This window comes from Clarias gariepinus, chromosome 2 (assembly GCF_024256425.1).
Source record: "Clarias gariepinus isolate MV-2021 ecotype Netherlands chromosome 2, CGAR_prim_01v2, whole genome shotgun sequence".
NCBI classification, from domain to species: Eukaryota; Metazoa; Chordata; class Actinopteri; order Siluriformes; family Clariidae; genus Clarias; species Clarias gariepinus.
In genome coordinates this window covers 10,860,630-10,885,696 of record NC_071101.1, presented here as the reverse complement: position 1 = coordinate 10,885,696, position 25,067 = coordinate 10,860,630, and the positions used below count along the sequence as shown (strand labels likewise).

Genomic DNA, 25,067 nt, shown 5'->3' with positions numbered 1-25,067 from the left:
CATAAACTTTGAGTCTCAGCTGAACTTTGCTGGTTTTCCATAGTTTCATGGAACAAGGACCGCATTTACTCACATTGTACTCACGATCTGGATGACAAACTTCATGGTCAGTGTACAAGCCATTTATAAGGACCAAGACCTATTGTATTATAATGCATTCATATGCACCTCAATTTTGATTTAAGACAGACTTGGAAAGAAAAAAAAACTGAAACACCCCTTAAGGGGGCTGCCAGAGCAGACCATCTGGTCTGCAAATCTGGCTCTGCACAGGTGTTACACCAGATGCCCTTCCTGATGCAACCCTCCCATTGTTATCCAGGCTTGGTTTGCCCTGTGTTCAGTGGCTGACTTTTAGGCATTGAATGGGAGCATGGCATGAGAGAAGCCTTCACTATACACTGCTAGTTTAAACATTTGGACACACCTTACACTGTAATTGAAAGGTATTTCTAGATTTTTATTATTTTCCACATTGTAAAACCATCCAGAAGGTAAAATAGTCTCCCTGAAACCGGTGATATTGAGATCTACTTGAGCTCTATCCTATGGTGTAATTCATTGGTTATTTCTGCGGCTGGTAATTGCAAATGAACTTTTGCTCTGCAGCAGAGGTAAGTCTTGGTCTTATCTCACCAGGATGGGCCTCATGAGATATAGTTTTATCATAATGCTTTTTATATTACACTTGAAGGTACTGTATGTTCAAAGGTTTTGCAAATTTCTGGTTCATCAGTAATGATGGACTGCTATTTCTCTTTATGTAAGTACATATATTTATATTTGTTATTTTATTGTAACTATTATTTTAGCATCTAAATTAAGTTGTTAGATATTTCTTTCTTGGATACAAAGGTTTCACAAACTATTATGTTGTTATTTCCCTCTCTAACCTTTCAGTTAAATTGACAACTAATATTTCATTATTTTCGGTTGTCAACATGCAGCAAAATATATTTCTACCCAATATGATCTCATCTTTCACATTATAAACATACGGATTATAGTATCATTTTTATTTTCCATTACCAACACAAGACACTCAAAGAAGTAAAATTTTTATAAAACCGGTCCGTTTTATAAGGGAATTCATGAAAGCCTATAGAAAATGATCTCTCCTGTTTCATAAATTTGTTGTGAATCCTGAAGTGAAGGCAAGTTCCATTGCCACGACTCAAAGCTCCAAGTAAAAGTGTCAGCTGGAAATTTAACATAGAAGGTAAATAAAACTGTTTTGGAGATGCAGTGTCAAGACTGGATTCTCTGTGTTGACATTGTTTGGACTCTGTATTCCCGGAGGAATTCAAAGCAGTTCATTATTTTGTAGCAGTGAACTGTAAAATGTGAAACCGACTGAAGTATATATATTCTCTGCAGGAAAATATTTAAAGGTCAAGAACAAGAATTATGATATAAAATATGAGGCATGTTTTGCTGTGAAAGAGCAGATGAGAGCATTGTTAGGATGACAGATGTGACTGTCAGCTTCAAAACGCTTTGGTCAATTAAAAACCAGCATTAATTATTTTCCATCTGTAACAAACCAGACATGAATGTCAAACCAATTTTGTTAAAGGCTGTCATTAAACCGGTATTAATCAAAGCAGTTCAAGTCCAAATGCCAGGGCTTCAACATCACAATGAGGAATTAATGACACAAAGCGTTCATTTTAATAGTATGACGGATTACAGACAAAACCATGTTAAATAACATAGATCATATTACACATTTCTTTGAAGCATTTTTTGGTGCAGAAATCTCCTCTGGTGCTAAGTTTCAATGTTTGTTCCCTGTGGCTTTACAGTCAAAAATGCTACCATGGCTAATAAATGGATCGCTTAAGGCATTCAGTCAGCATGACTGTGCAGGACTTCAAGAATTATAATTTCCTACCTAATTAGAACAGCAGCAGTGCTATATGTAGTTCCTCTCTCTACGGGAAGATAAGGGTCGATGAGTATTGTGCCAATATGGCAGGTGAATGAAGAGAGAAAGTTTGGGGCTGAAAATTTTTTTTTTTCTTTAGTCAGGGGCAGATCGTAACCTGTCTAGGGGATATGCTCTAGGTAAGACAGTTCTCTGCATTAACACTCTCTCAATAGAATTAGTTGTAAATCAGACCAAGGAAAACAGTGTTTAATTTAAAAATACAATTCAAATGTACAGCAATGAAAGTAATTTAAACTAGCTGATTCTGAATATGTCCTGATGTGATTATATGTGAACTTTATTAGTGACAGATTAGTGACAAACTAAAGTCCGTATGACAGATCACCTTTATCCTATAATGAAATATTTCAATCCTGAAGGAATCTGGTCATCTCCAGATTGAAACTGCCCTCATACACGGGGCAAAAGGGGCTATAAATCATGTGCCTTAAAATTCAGCTTAACAAGATCTTAACTGAACACATACTGTATATTAAGACTGTGAATCTTTTGGAAGAGTAATAGAACGTGTTAGCCGATGCTCTTCACTACCATACTTACCAAATAATGGGACATATTTTAAAACAACGATGCTTATCCTTCTGTAAATTTCCTGAAAGAATCTGTGAATAAAATCTGTTCTGGCAGCTCATGGAGGGTCGAAACCTTTCTGTGGTATTTATTTCTTTATCTTTTCACATGTCAGTGTTGTATGTACAGTATATAATGAATATACAGTACTGTTTAATGCTTGATTCTGACTGGTCACAAAGTGTTGGTTAATTTTTCTTATCTTATATGCCTAAAACATCCTTTAATATACATCATTGTTTCTATAGTAATAATGTGTCATTTATGATGCAGTGAATAAATCTATTTAGCGTGCAAGGAATGTGTCTCCGGTGTGATTTTACGTTTACATTCATGGCATTTGCAGCAGTGGCAGCTTGGTGGTGCTGAGGTTTGAACCTGGGATCTTCGAATCAGTAGTCCAACATTTTAACCACTGAGCCCCCGCCCTTGAGTCAGCACTTTTTAAGAGTCAAAAAGTTAAAATTATGAAAATGCAAAAGTTTTCCGACAGAATGAGGCATTCAGAAAAGAGGGCTCGGCAGTTTTCCCATAACGATGTAAGGTGAAGAGCTCTGGGACATCCTGGAAGCCTTGCTGTCATTGATTATTTAACTGTACGCCTCAAGTTGTGTTATTTGAGCTATTTCTAACATAGTATTCTGCACTGTCTAAAATTTCAAACATGTGCAGTCAAGAATTTGACTTCCTGCTTTTTAATATAGCAAATTTAAGTGATTTCGGTCCCTAGACCCTAAAAATAATGCACACAGCATATATTATTCAAAAGTGTTAGTAACATATCAATACTGCACATCATCTGTGCCAAAATGGCCTTAATTGTCTTACTCAAGTCCTGTATTTAAGTTTTTAAAATTATAAAAGCAAGTTAATCATAATGATAAAAGAGTTAGGTTAAAGTACAACAAATTTATCACATTGGCTCTTTGGAACAAGCTTAAGTGAGATGACACAGATTAAAAAAAGAATTGTTAAAAACAACATCAGCATGTGTGTATAACCCATAGAAATAGAGAGACATGAAAAGAGCTTGTTCAATCCAATGCGATTGCTATGTCATTCTGTTGTGCAGCCATAAGTTACGCCCTCTAATAAATCTCCATCTTGACACATTCGACTCTTAAAGGGTCTTAGAGAGGACATACTCTAGGGTTACTGACAGTTAGTATGATAAGCTTCATAAATACCAAGGTTTTTTTTATTCATCATGTTTCCTGATTGGAACTTTTTTTTCCTTCCATACAAGCACAGATGGTACAGTTGGGAAAACCTCAAAGCTCAAGCTTCACTAATTAATGGATGCACAACCAGACAATGCAACAGAATACAAGACGTTTGATTTTGCAAGCTGTTTAAAATGACATGTGTGTCTGAGTTGGGGAGGGTGGGCGAGGAGGACTGACGGAGACAGACGAAGAAAGACAGAAAAAAACAAAAAAGACTGAAGAGAGAAAGAAAGGTTTACCTTGTCCATGTGCCTGGTTGGTAAACAGTGATGTTAGTGCCAGGAAAAGAACTGGACTTAGTGCCCTGATGCCCCTCGTCTGCATCCTCTCAGTAAGTGTGGGGCAAGAGCTAAAATGAAGAAGAAACGAAAAACTATAATTTAGTAGTTAAAGTAAAAAAAAAAAGGACACTACCTCTGACATTATTTCTGTAGCATTGTAATGAATTCTAGAGCATTCCCAGAAATATATAATAATTAGCCATCATTTAATAATCCTTTATACCTTTATTATGCATTATTTACATGAAAAGACGCCCATGGTTACCAATGGTCTAGGTTAGTGGTTAAGTAATACAGCTGTTTACACAACATAACTGTATCTGTTTAGTGCTCCGAATATCCATATCTTTATCTGGATATGGATTTAAATCCAAAGTGAGCATGGCCTAAACCTAAACCACACCCTAGGATCAGAATTAAAAATGGCAGCAACAATGCTGTGATGTGTGACAGTTAATTCACCTCAGCTACATCACACTAGTTCGTAACTGTTTTTAATCTTATTAAAAACATACAATTATTATTTTTGCTTTTTTACCTCCACTCAATATGTTCTAGCAAGTTTAATGTTAATGTTTAATCATTAATTAACTGAGTGCTGATCCATACCTCATATAAGTATTAACTTGTACACCACAAGAGGGCACACTTTCTGTTTAGGCAGTTTATAGTATTGGAGTACATGTATTCTTAGCACAATCATTTTAAACATATATAATGTAAAATGCAAAATGTTTGACGCTCAAAATCTCAGAACTGCACAGGATGCCGATAGAACCTTAAAATTCCTTGGGATCGATTTGGATATATATCCCAATCAGCCTTAAAATTACACCTATTGAAAGGTGAACCGATCAACACTGGTCACCAACTATACACCGGTAAACTGATGACAGGAACATAACCAGCCAAAGCTCATTCATGCCTGTGAGGGCCAAATGCCAGCCAGTCTGGTCTGATCACACAAAAAAGCCAATTTAGAACAAATTATGAAAAGTGAAAAAAATTATATCAAAACACCCAGTGCATCATCCCCACCACACACCGGACCCAGCAAGGAAACAGTCCATGGCTGATGACCCTGCCTCCAAATTCCCCAGATCCCAATCCAATCAAGCACCAATGGGATGCGGATTGTGCAGATTTTTTGGATTGTGTTGCTAGAACTTCTTAACTAAAATTTACATTGACTAAGTTAGGTTTGTCTTGGTAATGCTCATTATAAATGATTAACCCCCGTGTTTGACTGTCAGTTAAAAAAAATGTGTGAAATTTGCAACACTATTTCCATGCTATAAACTAGCTAGTAGCCTAATTTCTGAAATCAATCTATCTATCTATCTATCTAATTTAAACCACTAAGACCAAGACAAGATAATAACTAAAGATGAAAGAACACATGGTGTACATAACATAAAATACATAATGATCTTTCCTGCTCCCACAAGCTTCATATCTGACAGCTTACACACACACACACACACACACACACACACACACACACAGTATAAACTATCAACTTGAGTACCAAAGGATTTCAGACTTGATGTTAACCAACTGTGCACTTTTCACGGAAATAAATACACACACAATAGTGCTCATCTGATTTGTATGCCCAGTGTAGACGTGTTTGCTACAAATACTGTATTAGTATTGAGTTACACGCCGTCTAAAAATATAGAAATAAAGAGACAAAAGATGTAGCAGTGCCTAACAATAAGGAAAGTACAGTATGGTAACATCATTTTAAAAAGTGTACACCATATACAAAACATAGGTGTAAAATTAATATTTAAATTTCTTTTTGGGTGTAAGTAAATTAAAAAATTATTTTCCTTGCCTGTTCATGTACAGTATGGTGATGTATTTAAACAAAACAAAACGTTATAACTTGCTAATAAGTTGTTAAACTTTGGTGCAATATTACAAGGTGTTATTTTATTTATTTAGTGTACACCGACTGACTATAACATTATGACCACCCGCTTAATATAGAGTAGGTTCCCCTTGTGCCACCAAAAAGGCAACCTGTGCTGTTCCCCCTTGTGCCACCTGTGTGTTCTGACACCTTTCGATGGAGACCAGCATTAGCCTTTTCAGCAATTAGAGCTGCAGTAGCCTTTATATTGTATCAGAGTACATGGACCAGCCTTCACTCCCCATGTGCTTCAGTGAGCCTTGGCTGCTCATGACCTTTTTGCCAGTTCACCGGTTTTAATACCTTGCACCATGTTTGGTCGGTTCTCACCACATCAGACTGGGAACATCCCACAAGAGTTGCGGTTTTGGAGTTGCTGGCTCAGTCGTCTAGCTGCCACAGTTTGATCAAATCCTTATGTTTGGCCATTCTTTCTGTTTCCAACACATGAACTTTAGGGACGAAACATTCACTTGCTGCCTAATATACCTACCCACTTTCAGATACCATTGGCACAAGATATTGTATCTGTAGCTACTGTGAGAAGGCCCACACTGTGATGGCTAGACGACTGGCTCAGAACAACTGCAAACTGTGGAATGTTCCCTGTCTGCAGTGGTCAGGGCATACTAAAAGTGATCCAGGCAAGGAAAACCTGTGAACCGACGACAGGGTGATGGGTGGCCAAGGCTCACTCATGCACATGGGGAGAGAAGGCTGGCCTGTGTAGTCTGTTCCAGTATAAGACTTGGTGTTGCTCTACTGATTTTAGGAATAACGCTGGTTGTGATAGAAAGGTGTCGGAACACACAGGTCATTACTGTTTTGGTGGCAAAAATATACTCAATATTAAGCAGGTGGTCTTAATGTTATGGGCTGAATGATATATTGTGCACCGTTTGATAAGATGTTAAGTAACAGACTAACTAATACAGTCATTAAGTTAACAAAAAGTCAAACAAACGTACAAACAAACAAACAAACAAGTTATCAAGAATAAAAGCTGACAGGAACAGAATACATTGTTAAACTATTACTATTATGCTATCAATATCGAATTCCTTATCGATTTCTAAGCCGCTGTGAAAGACACTGTTGAAAACAATAATAATAATAATGTACAGTTTTCTTACCCCTTTTAAAAAAAAACGACGGTTGCTTAACGGTCGCAGTAGAATTCCACAGATTTCAGTTTTAAATCATTTAAAACTAACCGTCGTTTTCTTTTTCTGTTTGATCTCAGATCCCCCACGCGCTCCACAACTGCTTGTCCGGAGCTCGCGCCCTGCTCTTCTGTTCAGCAGCAGTGTTAAAGGTGTGGGTGGTGCTGCTGTTGGAGCGCGCGCGTCGCTCGCGCTACTTGCTCACCCGTCTGTCCCTCGAGCTATTCATTCCTTCACCTCGTTTAATCTCGCGTGACGAGGAAGGGGGGAGGGAAAAAAATACACACACACACACACACACACGCAGTCCCGTAGGCGATCGGTATTTAAGGGCGACGTGACTTATCGACGCCTCGAGCGTACTACTTCTGGATTCACAACTGAGAGAAAGCGCGCGCTGAGCGCAAACCTCCTGGCCAGCTTCTCACTAGAGTTCTCAATTATATTATTTCTTTAAGAATACTTTGCATGCCCCAAAGTATGTGCACCCTTCTCCAAACTGTTGCTGCAAAGTTTGCAATAGCATTACAGTTTCCCCCTTCATAATAATGTCAATGGGCACCCATGAAGACATGGTGCATTAAGCTGTAGAAGAGCTCAACTGCCCTGCACAGAGCCCTGACTGAACTCAACCCCACCAAACACCACTGGGATAAACTGAACCTTGAGCCTCCTCGACATCCTAAAATAACCACCTGAGCTCACTAATTCTAAGAATTAATCAAAACCTAGTGCAACGCCTTCCCATAAGGATGGAGAACGTAATAACAGCAGATTAATATAATGAATATAACCATGTGCTACTACAGTACTTGTCATATGCCAGTAATTATATGAATAAGACATTACAATAATATGTTTCATGATATATACTGTACAGAAGGCCAATCTGGCATTAAAAATATGTGTATTTAAGATCAGGCGGTCCGGGTCCGGATTCGATTCCCACCTTGGGGTCTGTGTCCATGGAGATTGTGTGTTCTCCCTGTGTTTGGTGTGTTTCCTCCCACAGTCCAAAGACATGCAAATTCGCATTCCTGAATTGCCCATAGTTTGTGAACAGTCAGCATTGGCCTCCACAGTCCCTAGTTGGACTACTGAGGTTCCTAAAAGGATGGATGGATGCTATTTAAAACTTTTCTAATCTCCCTCTATCAATATTAAATGATGCTATTGATCAGCTTTAACTGTAACTACCCATTTAACATGGTCCAAACTACATATGTAAAAACCTAACCCAGTAGTTTCAAAATCCAAACTTTGTCATAAAGAGTACAGTCCAGAGGTATTTGCCTAACCATATGTTTATAGTAATAATAATTGTACTCAATTGTTTGTCAAATGTACCTTACAGCAGAGTGAAATGTTTTTCTCCATCTAACATGCCATTGTTTCTATACAGTAGCAGCATATTGTAGCTCTCCATCTAACATTCAAGATTCAAATAACTTTTTTAGTCCCAGAAGGAAATTGCTTTGATTAATTTACCGTTAAGAAAGAAAAGAATTAGATTAGACCGGAAAAAAAAATAAAATTAAAGAATTATACATTTAAAGAAAAAATAACAGTAAATGGAAGTAAAAATAGAATTAAATATAGCACACAGTAACTTACATATTGCACTTGAAATGTAGTGTAAATGAAAAAGAAATATTGCACATGCTATTGTTTTAATAGTAGCATCTGGTAGGATATTATACAGAGATATACTGTACAGTATGGTAGATGCTTAAAAACGTGATGTAAAACTTTCACTGTGTGTAAAAACATACATTTTTTCAGTGTCATTGCTTAAGTGAGTTTGAAGACTTTCTGGTTTCTCCCCATGGGGCAAACATCAATAGTAACTATAAATGAATAAAATTTCATGTCTTATCTCAAGTACAAATAGCAAGAACAATTTGCTGTGACATAAGAGGAAAAACACTTAACCTTTAACCCTTATTTCCACAGGGCAATGATAACAATCAGGGCTTTTTGTTTGGTTGTTTGTTTGCTTTAAAGACCCCAGGATATGCCTGTTGAGGTAACGGTTAAGATGTCGCTTCATTGTAAAAGTATCAGTACATTTGCAAATACCAAGAAAAATCATATAAAATGCTAACCTCTTGTGTAGTTTTTCGACATAATATTCACTTTATTACTCGTTATATGCCGTGAAGCAATTAAAAATGCATTCTATTAAAGGTCACAGCATTATCTAGTGAATATATTTAGCATAGCATAACTTAACCGAGTGGTAGAGATGGCTCAATTAGGGTTAGTTTCATAACAAAATGTGTTGTACCAAAGCTGAGCATAAGATTAAATGGTTAAAGGTATGCAGTTATAAAGAAACCATAAAATTTGCACATGTCTACTTTATAACAATCCTGTTGTTGTTGTTTTTTTTACAGCTGCACACCCTTTAGTGATCAGTGTAAAAATGAACATGCATATGTACCCTTTTACATACATGTGCTCTTTAATGATGACTGTGAGTTATGAAGCTTGTTATAGAGTATATTTTTGTATATTTCACCACATGGCTGTGGTGGCTCAATCGGTTAAGGCTGTGGATAACTGATCGGAAGGTTGGGGGTCAAGCTGCAGTACTGCCAAGTTGCCACTGTTGAGCTCTTGAGCAAGGCCCTTAATCATATCTGCTTCAGGGACACTTCTGTATATCTGGCTGACCATGTGCTCTAAAAATCTTTTCACTGTGCTGTATTCACTGACAAATTATTATTATTGCTATTTCTTCCTATCCTTAAGGTCTCTCTGCTTGCCACATTTGCCGCAAAGGCTTTTTATTTGTTCTCTTGGTGAGTTTCCTCCCACAGTCCAAAAACCTGCAGATTAAGCTGAATGGCGTTCCCAAATTGATTGTAGTGTGTGAGTACATTATGTGTGTGTGTCCTGCAATGGACTGGCACCCTGTCCGGGGTGCCCTAAGACCCCTAAAATAGGCTCCAGTCCACCCTGAATACAAGATAAAGTGGTATAGACGATGAGTGAGTAAAAAAAAAAAGAAATAGAAACAACCAATTAATGGTTTCACCAACAAATATATGAGAGGTGTTCAAGTCAAACCAGGACTTTTGACTGTGCAGAATAACAGAACACAGTTATGAAAGCAAAAACTCCCTTTATTTCTCTATATAATTCCCTGCTACACTAATCCTCTTATCCCAGCATTTCACTAGTGCTGGAATAACATGTTCAAGGTAGAAAAGTTTCCCAGAATGTCGGGGCCATGATCAGACTGCTGGATATACATCTGAAACGCTGGCCTCCCCGGAACTCCTTTAACAGCCCAAACATGCAGAAATGGCTTGCACCAAGGTCAAGACTGTACGGAGATGTGGCAATAACTCTCAGCCGAGTTCCTGTAACGTGCAAGTGGTGTTGGTGAATGATTGTGTGTACAGTTCCCACAGACAGATGCATCTCTTCTTATAAGTTGTCTACAAGTTATCTGTCGATTTTCAGGCGCCCTTAATCGCTAAATGGACACGGGAACAACCCCAGTGCCCTCTCGTTTGTACCTTTAAATGTTTCACTAAGGGTCATCACCGTATTGTGCTTGCAGTCATCTGTAAATACCAACTGGTTTAAGACCTCCAATTGATTGAGTGATTCAATCCAGAAATTTCAGCAAACGTCCTGGTTTGACTTGAACGCCCCTTCATTTTATGAATGTGCATCAAGAATAGTAATGTTTATTTTTATGCTTATAATTATTGTATGCAGTTGAATCATATCTGAAAGTTTTTTGTAGTAGCTAAAAAAATCTTTTTTATTTTCTGAGAAATATGCACTGTATCTATGAAATGGATTTGTACATTCTCAGTGAAGATAAACTATTGTAGTACACATTTTATAATAATAATAATAATAATAATAATAATAATAGAAAAAAACACATATATGTTTTTGTATAAGCATTTCTTGCTACTAGAATAACCCTGTATCTGAGAGCCACTTACCCTGTTGTCAGAACTTCGCCTCCAGACCCTTCCACACCTGCAGCGCACCACCAGCTATTCGCATCCCATCCATCATCAGACCACATGCAGCAATGTACCTGAGGTAATCCTGGTCAAAATCCATATATACATGGGCTGTCCACATTATTAAGAACCCATGTACACCTGCACATTAATGCAGGTCAGGTTTGTCAGCTTGATGAGATACCAAACTAGTGGTGTGTAAATAATTCTTTCTCATTTTATTTTATGTTTTTTTATTTGAAATATACTGTAATAATATATAGTTTCCCGCACACAAAAATGGCACACTATATCTTGTAAAACACAGGAATGTACCCCAAGAGGCTTTCTAAACTCTAACTGCAGCGCAGAGGAAGCCGCGGGCTACAAAGCAAATCCCTCTCTTTCTCTTGTTTGCTCTCTCTCTCTGTCCGTCGTCCGTGTTGGATGTGCCTGAACAGGCCAAGAGCTGAGCGGAGGAATGTAGAGTTTGAGATCGCTGTGACTGCCAGGTCACATCCATGACAGACTAGAAATGACCGACCATAAATTCCATCACTTACTTTTTCCCATGACAGAGGAACTCTGGGTGTTTAAATGTGTGTGAGAGAGAGCGTGACCTTGAAGTAACACTCAGAGTTAGACATCAAAGGAATGTGGAATAATGTGCTTATAAAAACGCAGCATGAGTAAAAACTCCCTCAGCCTATATGAGGAAGAAACGTTGAGAGGAACGAGACTCAAATGGGAAGTGTTCATCTTCTGGGTGGCACTGGATCAGGCGGTTATCATTTGTGTTTCTTCTGATGCAGTTTTTAGGAAGCAAACAATAATAATAATAATAATAATAATACATTTTACATTTATTTGAAATACGAATTATCTCAATTTATTTTTTATATTAGATTTTTTGCTATTTGACAAATATAATAAGATAGCAATTTACTTACCTGTCTAGGTGAACTTCCACAAAGTTATACTTGCACCTAGGGCCAAAAATGAGAACTGCAGGAAAGATTAATAGCGGCCCATTGGGGAGGGGATCATGCTGCCCCAAGCTCGTTCACTCTACAAACATTTTCAGTGGTGGAGAAGGAGGGGAAGCTATTTGTTTAATCCAAATAATCATAACTTAAAATCTAACAAACTTGGCAAAGTGTAAGTGGCAGTGTATCTACAGTATGATGTACTGAAATATCCATCCACTGAAATCAACCATCCAGTACAGTATATACCTCTTGTCCTTTGTAGGGTTGCAGGCGGTATGAAGCCTATCTGGAGAACTTGGGCAGGATGCACCATGGATGTGGTGCCAAACCAGCGCAGGGCCCAATCACACCACACACCCAGTCATACACTATGGTTAATTTTCTTAAATCATAAATGCATGATCTTTTTTCTCAAATAAAGGCTATGAAATAAGACTACCAACATGAGGTACCAGAATGTACGCTGAAGTGGGGGCACCATTAGACATTATGGCCCCTTGTAAACATAATATACTGCACCCCCAACCTTAAGAAAGTCAACTGTTGCCATAGCATTCATAATGGCCCCCCTTTCACTTAAGAGCCCTTGGAATTGTTCTTATTTACCCCCTTTATGACACCCCTGCGCTGGATAACAGTATATTGTCAGTGTTCAATAGCCTATTACTCATATAGACATTTAGTAGGTAATAGCCTATGGCGTATGTCAAGTGTGAGAGCTGGCCCACTAAAAATAATAACTTTGTTAATCAGAGGTTGAGGTTAATTGCTGGGGACAGAAAGCTGTCAGTTTAATAACTAGAAAAAAGCAGAAAACCAGTAATTTTAGATTCTCCCGCAGTAATAAGATTCTCCTGCACTTTACGTTCTGTAAGCGTCTATGTCAGTCCATGATTCCCTGGCCTTATTATATCAAAACTAATTAATATGTCAAAGACATATGAAAACAAAATTGCTTACTATATACAATTCACAATTAAGCAATGTTACACAAGAGGGAGTGCTGTTGCTTACTTTATACTTCCACCTCCTGGCTAATTCCCAAATAAATTTAAATGGAATGCTAGTACGCTAGGATGTGTTATGCCTTGTTAGCACCCTTGAGTATGAGTATAAATAAAGTGCCCATAATCAGGGGTTAGAGAGGGGTTCAGACTTGTATTAGAAGCTACTTTGCTTTGTAGCTCATGTTAGCCATTAACAGAACAACACAGGTTCAGAACGACATCAAGGAAACTGTGTGATGTTTAAGATTGCATAATGTTATCAGTAAGTGTTTCTTTAACTAGCTTTAGAAGTAGGTTTTGGCAGGCAGCTGCTCTCTTCTCAGTACTGCGGACCATACAGACCTACTTTCTCCCATGCTGCGACAGACAGTTAGTGTAATGAACAATTATTGAAATGCTTGGGACGTGGAGTCATACAGATGGTTAAACCCAGTGCTGTTACTGTCTATTATCACCACAATGCCTCTCATCCAATCAGATTTTTCGGTCAGAACTAACTAACAATAGTTCAGTCCATCAATAACCATCGTGATACATTTGGCTAGTTTTTTAATGATAACACTGAAACATCTTTTTGACTCTATAATGCATTTTACGAGGAATGAACATACGTGCAATGATGTCAAGTTAGGGTTAGCCTTCATGCCATGTTGTTGTAGGAGTATACTGTCAGGATGTAAATTACCCCAGGCACCCCAGGTGCTTGTGTGTGTGTGTGTGTGTGTGTGTGTGTGTGATCTTAATGCCACACTTGTAGCTAAAAGGCATGAAAGATAATATGTTTAAAAGTAGGAATGGGCAACATAAATAATGATCTTTTTGAAATGCTATTTAAAAGCCAGTGTTTATCCACCATTTTTATCATAAGCAGGATATCTGCCAGGTTATTATTGGATAATAAACATCCTAACATTCAACATTCCACAATTCAACTCCTTTATGGCTTTGCCAACTACATCAAGATAAAATACTGCTAATAAACAGGTAACTTAGTGTACTGTATATATATATATATATATATATATATATATATATATATATATATATATATATATATATATATATATAATAAACAATAGTGTTATATAGATATGGGTACATGGAACATTGTGTAAGGAGTTGTCCAAGCATATACAGTATATGCTAATATATGCATAATCACAGCACTTAAGTCTACTGTAAAACACAGTGTCTTGAGGTCTACGAGCAGATGTGAGTGCGCTTCCATGTCCTTATTTATACATTCTGAGCAAGTGTGCACAAGCACAGAACAGTTCCGTGTACTGTAACTAAAGTGCATAAACGTGATTATTAGGCCAAAAGTTTGAGATCACCTCAGTTCGCACCAAACCACACAGCAGACTTGTTGATGTAAAAACAAATTCAAACTTAAAATAATATTTAATGCAATGTAGCTTGAGCATTCATAAGGATCAGGAGATCTTTCTCTCTTGCTGTACAGTATGGTAATTTTCAACACTTGACACATTCTATTCTCTCTTACAGTATTCCAGGCCAGTACCTCTGTGCTCCTTACCATCTGACCTTTGACTTCATTAGATGTACTGCTTATTCTATATTTTTTCAAAACTGGGAATAAATTTAAAGAAGACTTTGCATAGAAAAAAAACCCCCGCATCATATGATCTGATGTTGCGTGATGTTTTATTCATATTTTCATAAAATGAGATGAGCTTCGGATTCAAATGTGTCCTCTACTAAGTAAAAACCAAGCTTAATCGAAGAATATCTAATATTTATAAACTAGCAACTGCATAATAAACTGCATGTAATAAACTGGGGCATACTATTGTAGGAAAGTGTATTAATTTCTGTTTCATCTACTGTGAACAAGTAGAAATGAAGATTATACTGCCATCTAGGGTTTTCACTGCAACTGTACATTTTAGTCCAACAACTTTTATGCTGAGCTTTGATTAATACTAAATAGAATATAGTATAGAGTACTAGTATAATAATAATAATAATAATAATAATAATGCATTTTATTTGTACCCTTCCAGTACAAAAATGTAAACAAAATAAATAAATAAATAAATAACATCAAGTGGTAAATAACACTATAACAATATTAGATAAAAAACAAATGTCAGAATTGTCACCTAAAACATATAAAGATTTGAGTGCAGTCTTGCGGGATGAGCACTGTATGTAGTTGTTATGGGAAAAAAAGAAAAGTTTCCGCTTGAAAGTTGATCACTTTCCAATCTCAGCATCTTGTGATTCTGAAGTATTTCCTCTTAAACCAGGATTCTCAAACTTAATCCAGAAAGGGCTGGTGTGTGTGTGTGTGCGTGCAGGATTTCATTGCAACCCAGCAGAAGCCACAGCTGATTTCACCTGTTTAATTACTCATTCTTGGCTTTCAGTAGACTACGCGGTGTGGCACCTGCTTAGTTGGAATGAAAACCTGCACTCACACCAACCCATTCTGGAAATGGTTTGAGACCCCTGTGTTGGACCACAGCAATGTACAACTGCCATGCTGTTTATGGTGACAATTAATGCTATTAAAATAAAAAAGCTTTGTGTATAAGCAGATAAATCTATGCATTAATTAGACAATTTTATCTGGTGTCACTTACAAATTAACAAAACACATATGAAGGATTTGATAGTTAAATACCCACATTAAACCTTGACATGTTTGATGTTGAAAGTTCATTTTATGTATGCTTGCAGTGGAATTAGAAAGCTAATGCTGCATTCATGCTTGCACGCACTTAGTAGCTTGGGGGTGTATAGCATCTGTCCATCACTTTCTATGTGAAAGAGGTGACACACAATTTACTAAAATGTACAATTTGCTTTTGTGACTCAAAAGATTAATTTAATGTTCATTGTTGGAAGTTAAAAGCTACTGTACAGTATAAAGACTCTTCATAAACACCAACAATGTCTGTTACTTCCTTTGACACTTGTTTTTTTCTGAGTTAATTTCAGGTAGGATCTAAAGGTGCGAGTGGAATATGCCAATGAGTTGGTCCAAGGAAATAATTAAAATACAGTATTTGTATCAAGCCAAGATTGAAATATTGCAGTCTCGACTCAACCCTCAGCTGTCATAATGATTTAATTTTGATGTTTATGTTTATAAAGTTATGCAAGAACTCGGAAAGTGATGCTCTGTTGTTCTACATCTTACCTTATATGAAAAGCTTTGTGCGTTTAGTGTTTATAGACCCCGTTTAAGTAACACAGCTGTTTGCAAATCTCTCCAATAGCTGAAATTATATTAAATTAGGCCACGCCCCCAAGATCAAAAGGTTGATTAGTACTGGACTTTGCTTTGATTTAGCATCTTAATCTTAAATACCTCTTTTTAATAATCTTTTACAAAGTATCTAAAAAAAAAGAAATGACACAGTTTAACATGATAAATGAGATTTTCATTACATATTAGCTATATATAGTCTTATTAACTATTATTTAAAGTCGATGGCTCAGAGGATCAGGATTTTTGTTTCCTCGCAAAATGGTTAACTCATTTGCCAATAAAAAAGCCAGTGTATAGTAAGCATATACTGCTTACATTAAATTAATTATGCTTAAGAAAAATACTGTAGCTTAAACATCTGCTGTGTAAATTCTAAGTTGCAGATTTGTGTTTCTATACATTTAATTTATCACATTTGTGAAGTTTAGTGAGGGATTACATATCACAAAACTAAGTTTGAAAATGAAGAACATTCCAACAAGTTACATGCATACAAATTTATTTGAAGTGCACACATGACCTCTAACCTTAACTGAAAGAATCAACCAGGTACTGTATGTAACAAGTTATGAAACAAGACTGTATAATTTAAATACACAACCACATGCAGGTGTGCCATCATACCACAAAAGAAAACACATCTTTAAATGATTTAGAGTGTGTACATGCAGTATAATAAATCATACTTTGACTTGTAACGGAGACAGATATAGAATAATCATGTGTATTAACATAAAAATCCTCCAGTTTTTAGTGAAAACAATGAAAGTAGGTCAAATAATAAAAATAATTATGTACAGTAGCACTACATATTTTGGTTAATACATTTTTGTGTTGCATGTATTTATGGATTAAGTCACATATAAAATTATAAAATGTTAAATTAATTATTAAAAAAATTTAGTTTTAAATTAAAATCATGTTTATTGTGTTTACACTGTTGAGTTTAAATGTTTGTGATAAATGTTTAAGGTTAACTTTACATATTTAAATTTTATATACATTAGCATAAATATACTTCAGCATGTGTAAACCAGAGGTCCCATTTTTTCCTGGACCAAATATTTAAATTTAAATTTATTTAAATTTTAGTTAATTCTAGAACTGATCATAGATGGTATTAACTGGAGCTTTTTAATCCACATCACTATTATGTTGCCATATTTTCTTGGTGTGATGTTTCAGTTTCATTTTAGATTTGGCACTTACACATGGAAGAAGGTAACATTGCACTATAAAAAAAAAAAATTGGACCTTTATAAAAGCCCAAAATAAAATTTATAATTGTGTTTGCCTTGAAAAATATATAACACAGATAAGGTAAAATCACTGTCATGCTCAGTAGAGCCTTAGTATCGAAAGTTCAAGGAACACCATTTCCAGGATATGGAACAGATTCCGAACAACTGGTTCCATCGCCCTACGCCTGGAAGGCCAAGAGCATCAACACCAAGACAAGAAAAACTAATGCAATAGTGTCATTTGAGAAATCATGCAAAAAAAAAAAACAAAAAAAAAAATGCTGCCACTACCGCTACTGGTAATCCCAGCTTACACACAATAAATTGATGGACATGCAAGAAAGATGTGTCGTGGACCAATGTTGACTCTACTGTACATCATTGTCACTGTTGTCTGAATTTTGGTTTCATTTCTGCTCCTGATGGACACACGTTGTATAAAAACAAATTTTAAAAATTTCACAGAAATTAATTTAGTAAGAAATGTATATGCGTAATGTTTCTTTTGTCCATGAGTATAAAATTGCTAGTTGAAAACTCCTACTAATCATCATCTCAAATGAACAATATCTACAATCTGATAAGTGCTGATAGGATCTAGTAATAAATATCTGCTAATGTAGTGAAAGGAGAAGTATTTATTAAGATTTTTCCAGTACACATACCCACTTGAAATTTATACACATAATGTCTTTTGAGTTTGTACATTTGATGGAAAAAAAAACAGATACGGCCAAATCAATAGAAACACCACAAATTATCATTAATAACATTACCACTTTGTTGCAGGCTGTCGATGACAATCACAGCTTCGAGAAGTCTCGGGTAAAAATTATCTTTTTTTTTTCAGCACCGTGGTTTGATTTTAATCTCATTCCTCTTGGCAAGTCATCTTTAATTTTTTTAAATTCCTTTAAAATTAAGTCAGGAGATGCAGGGCTAGTCCATGCAAGCACCTCCACTTTCATTTTTAAGTGACTGAAGGCCTAAGTGTTTGCAGTTGATGTTTTATTGATGTTTATCTTCTACCCAGAGTGAATTTCCTGGCTATTGGGATTAAATTCTTCTCTTGAACATCCTGGTACTGTACATTGCCCCATTCATGTTTCTGGCAATCATGGCTTGTCATGCATCCAGTACCATTTGCAGAGGAGCGATCGTGCATCATGATGCTCACACCACCATGTTTCACTTTGGATACAGTATACTGTTCTTAAGAATTAGACACACACCTTTTTTTTATATATACATGAGGAGCTGAATTATTGGTAAAGAGTTATTTCAAAAGAATTTGTCTAAATACCTCAGCCTATGTCTATGTATAAGTATGTGCTTGTTGTTTTGTAGCAGATGAGTTGAATTGTATTGTACTTCATTGCTTCCTGTTTTGTCTAACTGATGCTACTGTCGCTTTCAGATCATCATGCAATTTTTTCTAATGACTGCTGACTTCTCTGTTAGCTTTCGAATAATTAGTCTGCTATGGCTCTGGGAATGATTTGAAAAAATGTTAGACCGAAAGGTTTAGTTAGCTCCTTTATCTTCATCATGATTGCTCTTTGTGGCATGAAATCCCCTCCACCCATGACAATTTATTTTATGATGATAATGAAACCAGGTGCAGTTTTTTTGCAAGGCCTGTTTTTACACATCTTAATTTGATTTCTGTGTATGTATCACGGTATTGTTTATACTTGTGAATTAAATATGTTTTTGTTCATGTTCATAAGATCAAACACAAAAGACATTATTACTGTATGTTTTTGTATTTAAAGCAGAAACATGGACTGGAAGTATGTTAAAAAAAAGAAAAAGTATAGTGTTGTTATATTTATTCCACCTCACTGCATTTATGGTTGGCTTATAAAAGATCATTAAATAGGTATCATTTCATCATTCCTTTAAACTCACTGAATGCTTTTCAGTTCTGGCATTACATAGTGTTGGGGTCAAATATTTCCACATGTGCATAATGTTTTTTTTTTTTTTAGCAGGGTTTTGCACTTATGCACTTTGTGCATTTATGTTCCTTATTGTAATTATTTTAGTTTTGTGTAGTTCTGTGTTGTTTTATGTAGCACCATGGTTGTTTCGTTTCACTGAACTGTACATATCTGTATATGGTTGGGATGACAATACAAGCCACTATTTTTTATGCGTCCTGGATTTTCCTCCACACATAAAGCTTACTTTGAACATGGTGTTACCTTTGTTTTATGGTTAGGTGTGACGCACCCGATAATAGCCTTCTTTTTCAGGCTTCTAATTGGCCAACATTGGCTTTACTCTTAGGATTGTAGTATTTCCACCTGTTGGTTCGAGATGCTCTTGTACAAGTGGACTTCGCCTGCACCTGAGCTGTTTTGCAGTCAACACACCCAAAAGTTTCTCTTTAGAAATACAAAGGGTTCAATTTACACTTTTTTTTTTCCCGGGCAATCCGATGCACCAGTTTATGAGTCATTACCTTGTATATTATGTGGCCCAACATATTTTAGTCTTTTTTCTCCCAATTCTTTTCGAATTCTTCTTCGGGTTTTAGAGTTGCTCCCTTTCGTCGTGTCCTCAGCAGTCGACTGGTTCCATCACCTCCATGACAACAGTGCGCGGTCCGGTCAGGATGAGATGACTGACTGTCCGATAGTCCATCTCCAAAACGTTCACCCCATTTACACACACTACAAACTGACATACCTTTAGACACACACAAACACACACACACACATCAAACGTAACTGTAATTTACAACATTAATATTGTGAATGTTTCTGTTTCTGATCTTTTGTGCAAAATTCACTTTGCAGTCGGATGGGTCTCCACTGTGCGTGTGTACAAATAACATCTTTGACATCTTTAATGACAAAAGAAAAAAAAGAAACCTGTTTTTTGTCCTTTTTCATATTTTTCCTCTGTTGTGACCTCATATAAGAAGAGGCCCTCCCTCGGCTTGTTGCTCAGCTCTGCTGTCTTCTGGTGGTGTGTGGCTCAGCATTATCTTATTTTTATAGACATGTCTTATTTTAAAAAGGAGTGAAATAAATAGAGTTTGAGGTACAAAAAGTGCAATATCTAATGGGGTTTTCAGCTAGAGAATTAACACACACACACACACACACACACACACACACTTAGGGGCAACCTTGAAATTCATTTTTAATTGTTAAAGAAATCATAATGTTTGGGACGTTGTCATGAACAGCGTAACTAGGACACAATTGTTTAAAAGCCTCATTCATTAGCATGTCATGCCTATACATTACTTTAACCATCTGGTTGCTATTCTATATTGAGGCCATACATTATGACTTTATATTTTATTTTATTATATTTTTTAAATTAAATTTTCCATGGCAATATTTATTTTCTTTATACGTTTTTATCCTAAACTATTGGGGACAATATATTTTACGTAAAATTATATATATATATATATATATATATATATATATAATTTTGTAACAAATATTAGCTTAAATTCAGCTAGATTTTCATTTAAAATATGATACTGTATAAATTTATTAGTACTGTGGAGAGAGCACATGAATGGGGAACGATATATTATCACTGTATTTACCCAACAGTACTTAAATCAAGAAAAAAAAAATTAAAAAGTGCTTGCATGAATGACAGTACATATAGACATAGGGGCAACATGGGTATTTTACATTCTAGCACTGTGGGAGACACAGCAGTACAGTACTGTACAGTATATAGGGTACCTTTACATTCTTTTATTTTGCAAAGGTAATGTATTAAGCTGAGTTTGAAATGAAATTAGGCATTTATATGCATTTTTGACCACATTTAAAATAAAAAGAAATTTTTACAATTTGTGGGTTGCAAATTTCGTATTGCGACTGTATTTATTTATTTATGTATTATGTAAAATACCTCCATTAAGAATAAAGTTAAGATGCTGCTCAGGTACAGTATTTCACAGTGATTCTTCTGAGCAGAAACACCAACGTCTGATAGAAAAGGTCAAAGAGCCGAGGTATACTTTACATCTCTCAGTGTTCAGCCTGACACTGTTGTCGCAAGCAAGTATTCAGGAAAATAGTTTCTGATTCGTTATGATGATTGGAAATCTCCTTGAAATTAATTTAAAATGTTTTTCAGAATGTTTTTCAACATTTGCAATAATCTGTTTGCGTGCAGTAAGTGTGCACTTCATAATGAGGCGTGTGCTCAGAAAAAGCAGCTTACAACGCAAGTACAGGATCTTCCTGTTGATAAGGAACGGATTATAAAAGACTTTCCACATCATTGGATAAACCACAGAGCATTGTGAATGTCATCATGAACAAGTGGAGAAAGCGGGGACTGCAGTAAAATAATCAAGAACAGGACGTAATTAAATAAAAAACTTCTAAAAGGACAAGAAGTTTAATAAGTTTTCTTTTTATAAGGGAGGCAACTTTAACGGAGCTCACACACAAACATGCACACACACACACACACACACACACACACTCGAACTCTCCTGTTATGAGGAGGTTAAGACTTTTTGGGCATAATTCTAAATGTTTCTATGTATGTAGACAAATAAAAGTGATTTTGATGAAACACACATCCACTGGACTCTGCCTGAGGACACACACTACGCTCTCTTTATCTGTTTAGATTTTCCACATATCAGTTTTTCCCACCTTTATTCCGACAGCGGCAGCTGGTCCACTCGGATCGACAGCCTGAATGTGACACGGACTGCTGCCTCTCACGACAAACCCCCAGCCCACGGCGTCACCGACGATCTGCACGAAGACGCAAAACAACAGACCACAGGATTGATATTTCTGTGCTCTTGTTGAACAGCAACCTTGGCTGTAGATCGGAGTTAGTTTGCCTCTGGTTGCATGGATACTCACAGTAAAGCTCCTCTTTAGGTATTTCCCTCCAGGTCTCTGCAGCTCTTCTGGACTCACCTGCCTTTTTAACACTGACAAAGACACACATGGACACACACACACACAGAAATGATATTTTTATGTTTCTGCCCCAGTGTCTTCAGCCGAACATTGGGGTACCTGCAGTTAAAGCGTCATTAACCATGCATGAGGCATGTGAGACTGAAATTCATCTGTTGGACAAAATGTTTCGATTTTTTTTAATTTTTTTTTTTTTTTATTGTACTGGAAACAAGATTTTAACCCTCAATCAATTTAGACAGAATTTGTTCTGAAATTTTTTTTTTATCCGAATATGACTTGTTTAACATTTTACGCGTTTCTGACTCACAGGTGGTTGGTCATCTGACTGTTACACACTTACCCCCAGACTTTATGTACAGTAAATTCTAACAATTGATTAGCAATTATAATCTGGTGACAAGATGCCCAAAGCTCACCTACACCTGTGGGTACCGAAGACCAGGCTGTGTGAGCCGATCCCACCAAAAATCCAATGCAGCACAAATTGTTGAAAAAAGTCAATGATAAAAAGGTTTCAGAACACTCAGCTTGCTGTGTATGAGGCCAAGCAGGCAAAGTGTTCAAGGTTGTTGATTTGACCTCCAGTCTCTCCAGGTAATGATGCATACTTGTTAAAGTTACAACACAGAGACGGGAGGAGGCAAATCACAAGCACTTGAGTTGAAGCATACACACTCGCTCATACACACGCATACACACACACCTGACTTTGGGTTATTGAGCACAGGAGAATCATCGTAATACCCGTCACTCCTTCTACCATGACGATTCCGAGAAACCTTGTGCTGTTTGGACGGCCCGACTGAAAGAGAGAGAGAGAGAGAGAGAGAGAGAGAGAGAGGGAGAGAGAGAGTCAGCTAATCAAAAAGTTCTGTAGGTCAGATAAATATAGCACACTAATTTGTATCCATGTGCTAATTAAATAGATAAGGTAAAAAGAAAAGGACGGGAACAAGGAAAGGGAACAAAAAAAAATTAAAGGAACTAGATATGTTTTTTTGCTATTTATACTAGATGTGCCCGTTAATTCATTTGTCTGAAATTTAATTGCAACCTGCTAAGTACATTTAAAAAAAAAAATGCCCAATGCCCCCTGTTGAATTTTGGAGTGAACTAAAGTTTTTACATGTTACTATGAAGTGTGCGGAATGAAGGTGTGAGATCATGTTTATTAAATAGATTTCAATTGCACACTCGTAAGTGCGTACTAAAAAAATTACAGCGCCATGTGTTGAATTTTAAGATTGACTAATGATTTTTTTTGTGATTTTTCATGATGCGTGCACAAACAGACAGACAGAAAAAATTTGCAAAATCTTTTTGATGTTTACTATTACTCATCTTACATCACAAGATTTTATTTACAAATACCTTCAATGTAGAGACACGCCACATTTATAGTTTTATTATATGTATATAAATATACAGTATATGTTAAAATGTATATATAGTATGTTATAGTATGTAGTATGTATACACACATACCTGTATGTACTTTGGCATACTATATACATACATAGAATGATATTCCAAAGGCTTTTATTTTTGTGAACTTTGACCTAAATCTCTTTTTTTCTTTCTTTCCCTTTTTCTTTCCTTTTTTTTTTTTAAGAAACACTGACCCATAAACTCTTATTGACTGACTCTGCTTCACAGCTGCCTCGTAACAAAAATCCTGTAAACACATTTAGTATTGTCTTATACAAATTCTGTGTGTTCAATTCTACAAATATGTGTACAGTATGGATATATACGTGTGTGTGTGTGTGTGTGTGTGTGTGTGTGTGTGTGTGTGTGTGTGTTTCTACTCACCTGCTGTGCGAGGTCCCATTCTGTTCTACAAACCCGGAGCTTCAGGGATGTATGCTGAGTGTGTGGGAAGGTCTGTGTCAGGTGTATGGAAGTGTGTGTGTGTGTGTGTGTGTGTGTGTGTGTAAATGTTTAAACTACAGAGTACACAGTGCGGTGGTGGTAGAGGAGCTACAGCATCTGGTTGCCAGGTTCTGACAGAATGAGATAAAAACTGAACACACTCTCGTTCTGCTTCTTTTTTTTGTCCTTAAAAGTGCCCCCCCCCCAACACACACACACATGTTGTATTTTTCCACTGTGTATCCCAGGTTGTACTTGCTTCAAAAGATAAAAACAGTTTAGTAATGCATGAACAACGCTACGTGATTGAGGAGGCTCTCATGACCTTCGTCATCATCACCATCCTCTTCATCACCAGGATTACTGCAACTTTATAATCACTGTTGATGTCAAGCAATAGACTTAATCATTATCATCATCATCATCCTCATTATCTCCTTTATCTTCATCATCACCATCATCATCATTATCATCTTAACCACATGACCTTTGGCCTAATAAAGGCTCTCATTTTACTTGCCAATAATGAGCACACAAAACAGTTCAGGAAGTGCGTTAGTGCTGGAAAGGAAATCAATATAGCCCGCACACACACACACACACACACACACACACACATATACACAAAGTATGAGTTTACTTTGTGACTGAGCTGGAAAAGAATGTGTGTCGTGTAAGGATGCTCCAGGGTTGTGTTGCCACGATGCAG

At 36.5% G+C, this 25,067-nt stretch overlaps 2 protein-coding genes across 4 annotated transcripts in view; both read right to left on the bottom strand.

Annotated features, from left to right (window-relative positions):
- LOC128507126 (collagen alpha-1(XIV) chain-like) overlaps window positions 1-7,324 on the bottom strand; it is a 93,278-nt gene extending 85,954 nt beyond the window's left edge. For all 3 annotated transcript variants that reach the window (XM_053477794.1, XM_053477777.1, XM_053477785.1), the window contains exons 1-2: window positions 7,080-7,324; window positions 3,987-4,096 (exon numbers count right to left, since the gene is read on the bottom strand). In XM_053477794.1, coding sequence (XP_053333769.1) covers window positions 3,987-4,071 — 85 coding nt within the window. In that variant the 5' untranslated portion in view covers window positions 4,072-4,096; window positions 7,080-7,324. The remainder of the gene's footprint in view (window positions 1-3,986; window positions 4,097-7,079) is intronic.
- A 10,238-nt stretch (window positions 7,325-17,562) lies between these two features.
- Window positions 17,563-24,379, bottom strand: LOC128514636 (DEP domain-containing mTOR-interacting protein-like). The gene is made up of 5 exons (XM_053488432.1): window positions 24,299-24,379; window positions 23,190-23,288; window positions 22,424-22,494; window positions 22,205-22,309; window positions 17,563-20,249 (listed from the first exon to the last, which is right to left on the bottom strand). Exons 1-5 carry the CDS (start codon window positions 24,315-24,317, stop codon window positions 20,121-20,123), a joined length of 423 nt encoding a protein of 140 aa, XP_053344407.1. The 5' UTR covers window positions 24,318-24,379; the 3' UTR covers window positions 17,563-20,120.
- Between the last annotated feature and the right edge of the window lie 688 nt (window positions 24,380-25,067).

Bases quoted from the DNA above. Each gene is read 5' to 3' on its own strand.
- LOC128514636 (XM_053488432.1), bottom strand. The intron at 22,495-23,189 runs GTGTGTGTGTAT...TGTCTTTGTCAG, and splicing joins GCTCAATAACCCAAAGTCAG to TGTTAAAAAGGCAGGTGAGT. The intron at 20,250-22,204 runs GTGGGAAAAACT...GTGTGTCTAAAG, and splicing joins CTGCCGCTGTCGGAATAAAG to GTATGTCAGTTTGTAGTGTG.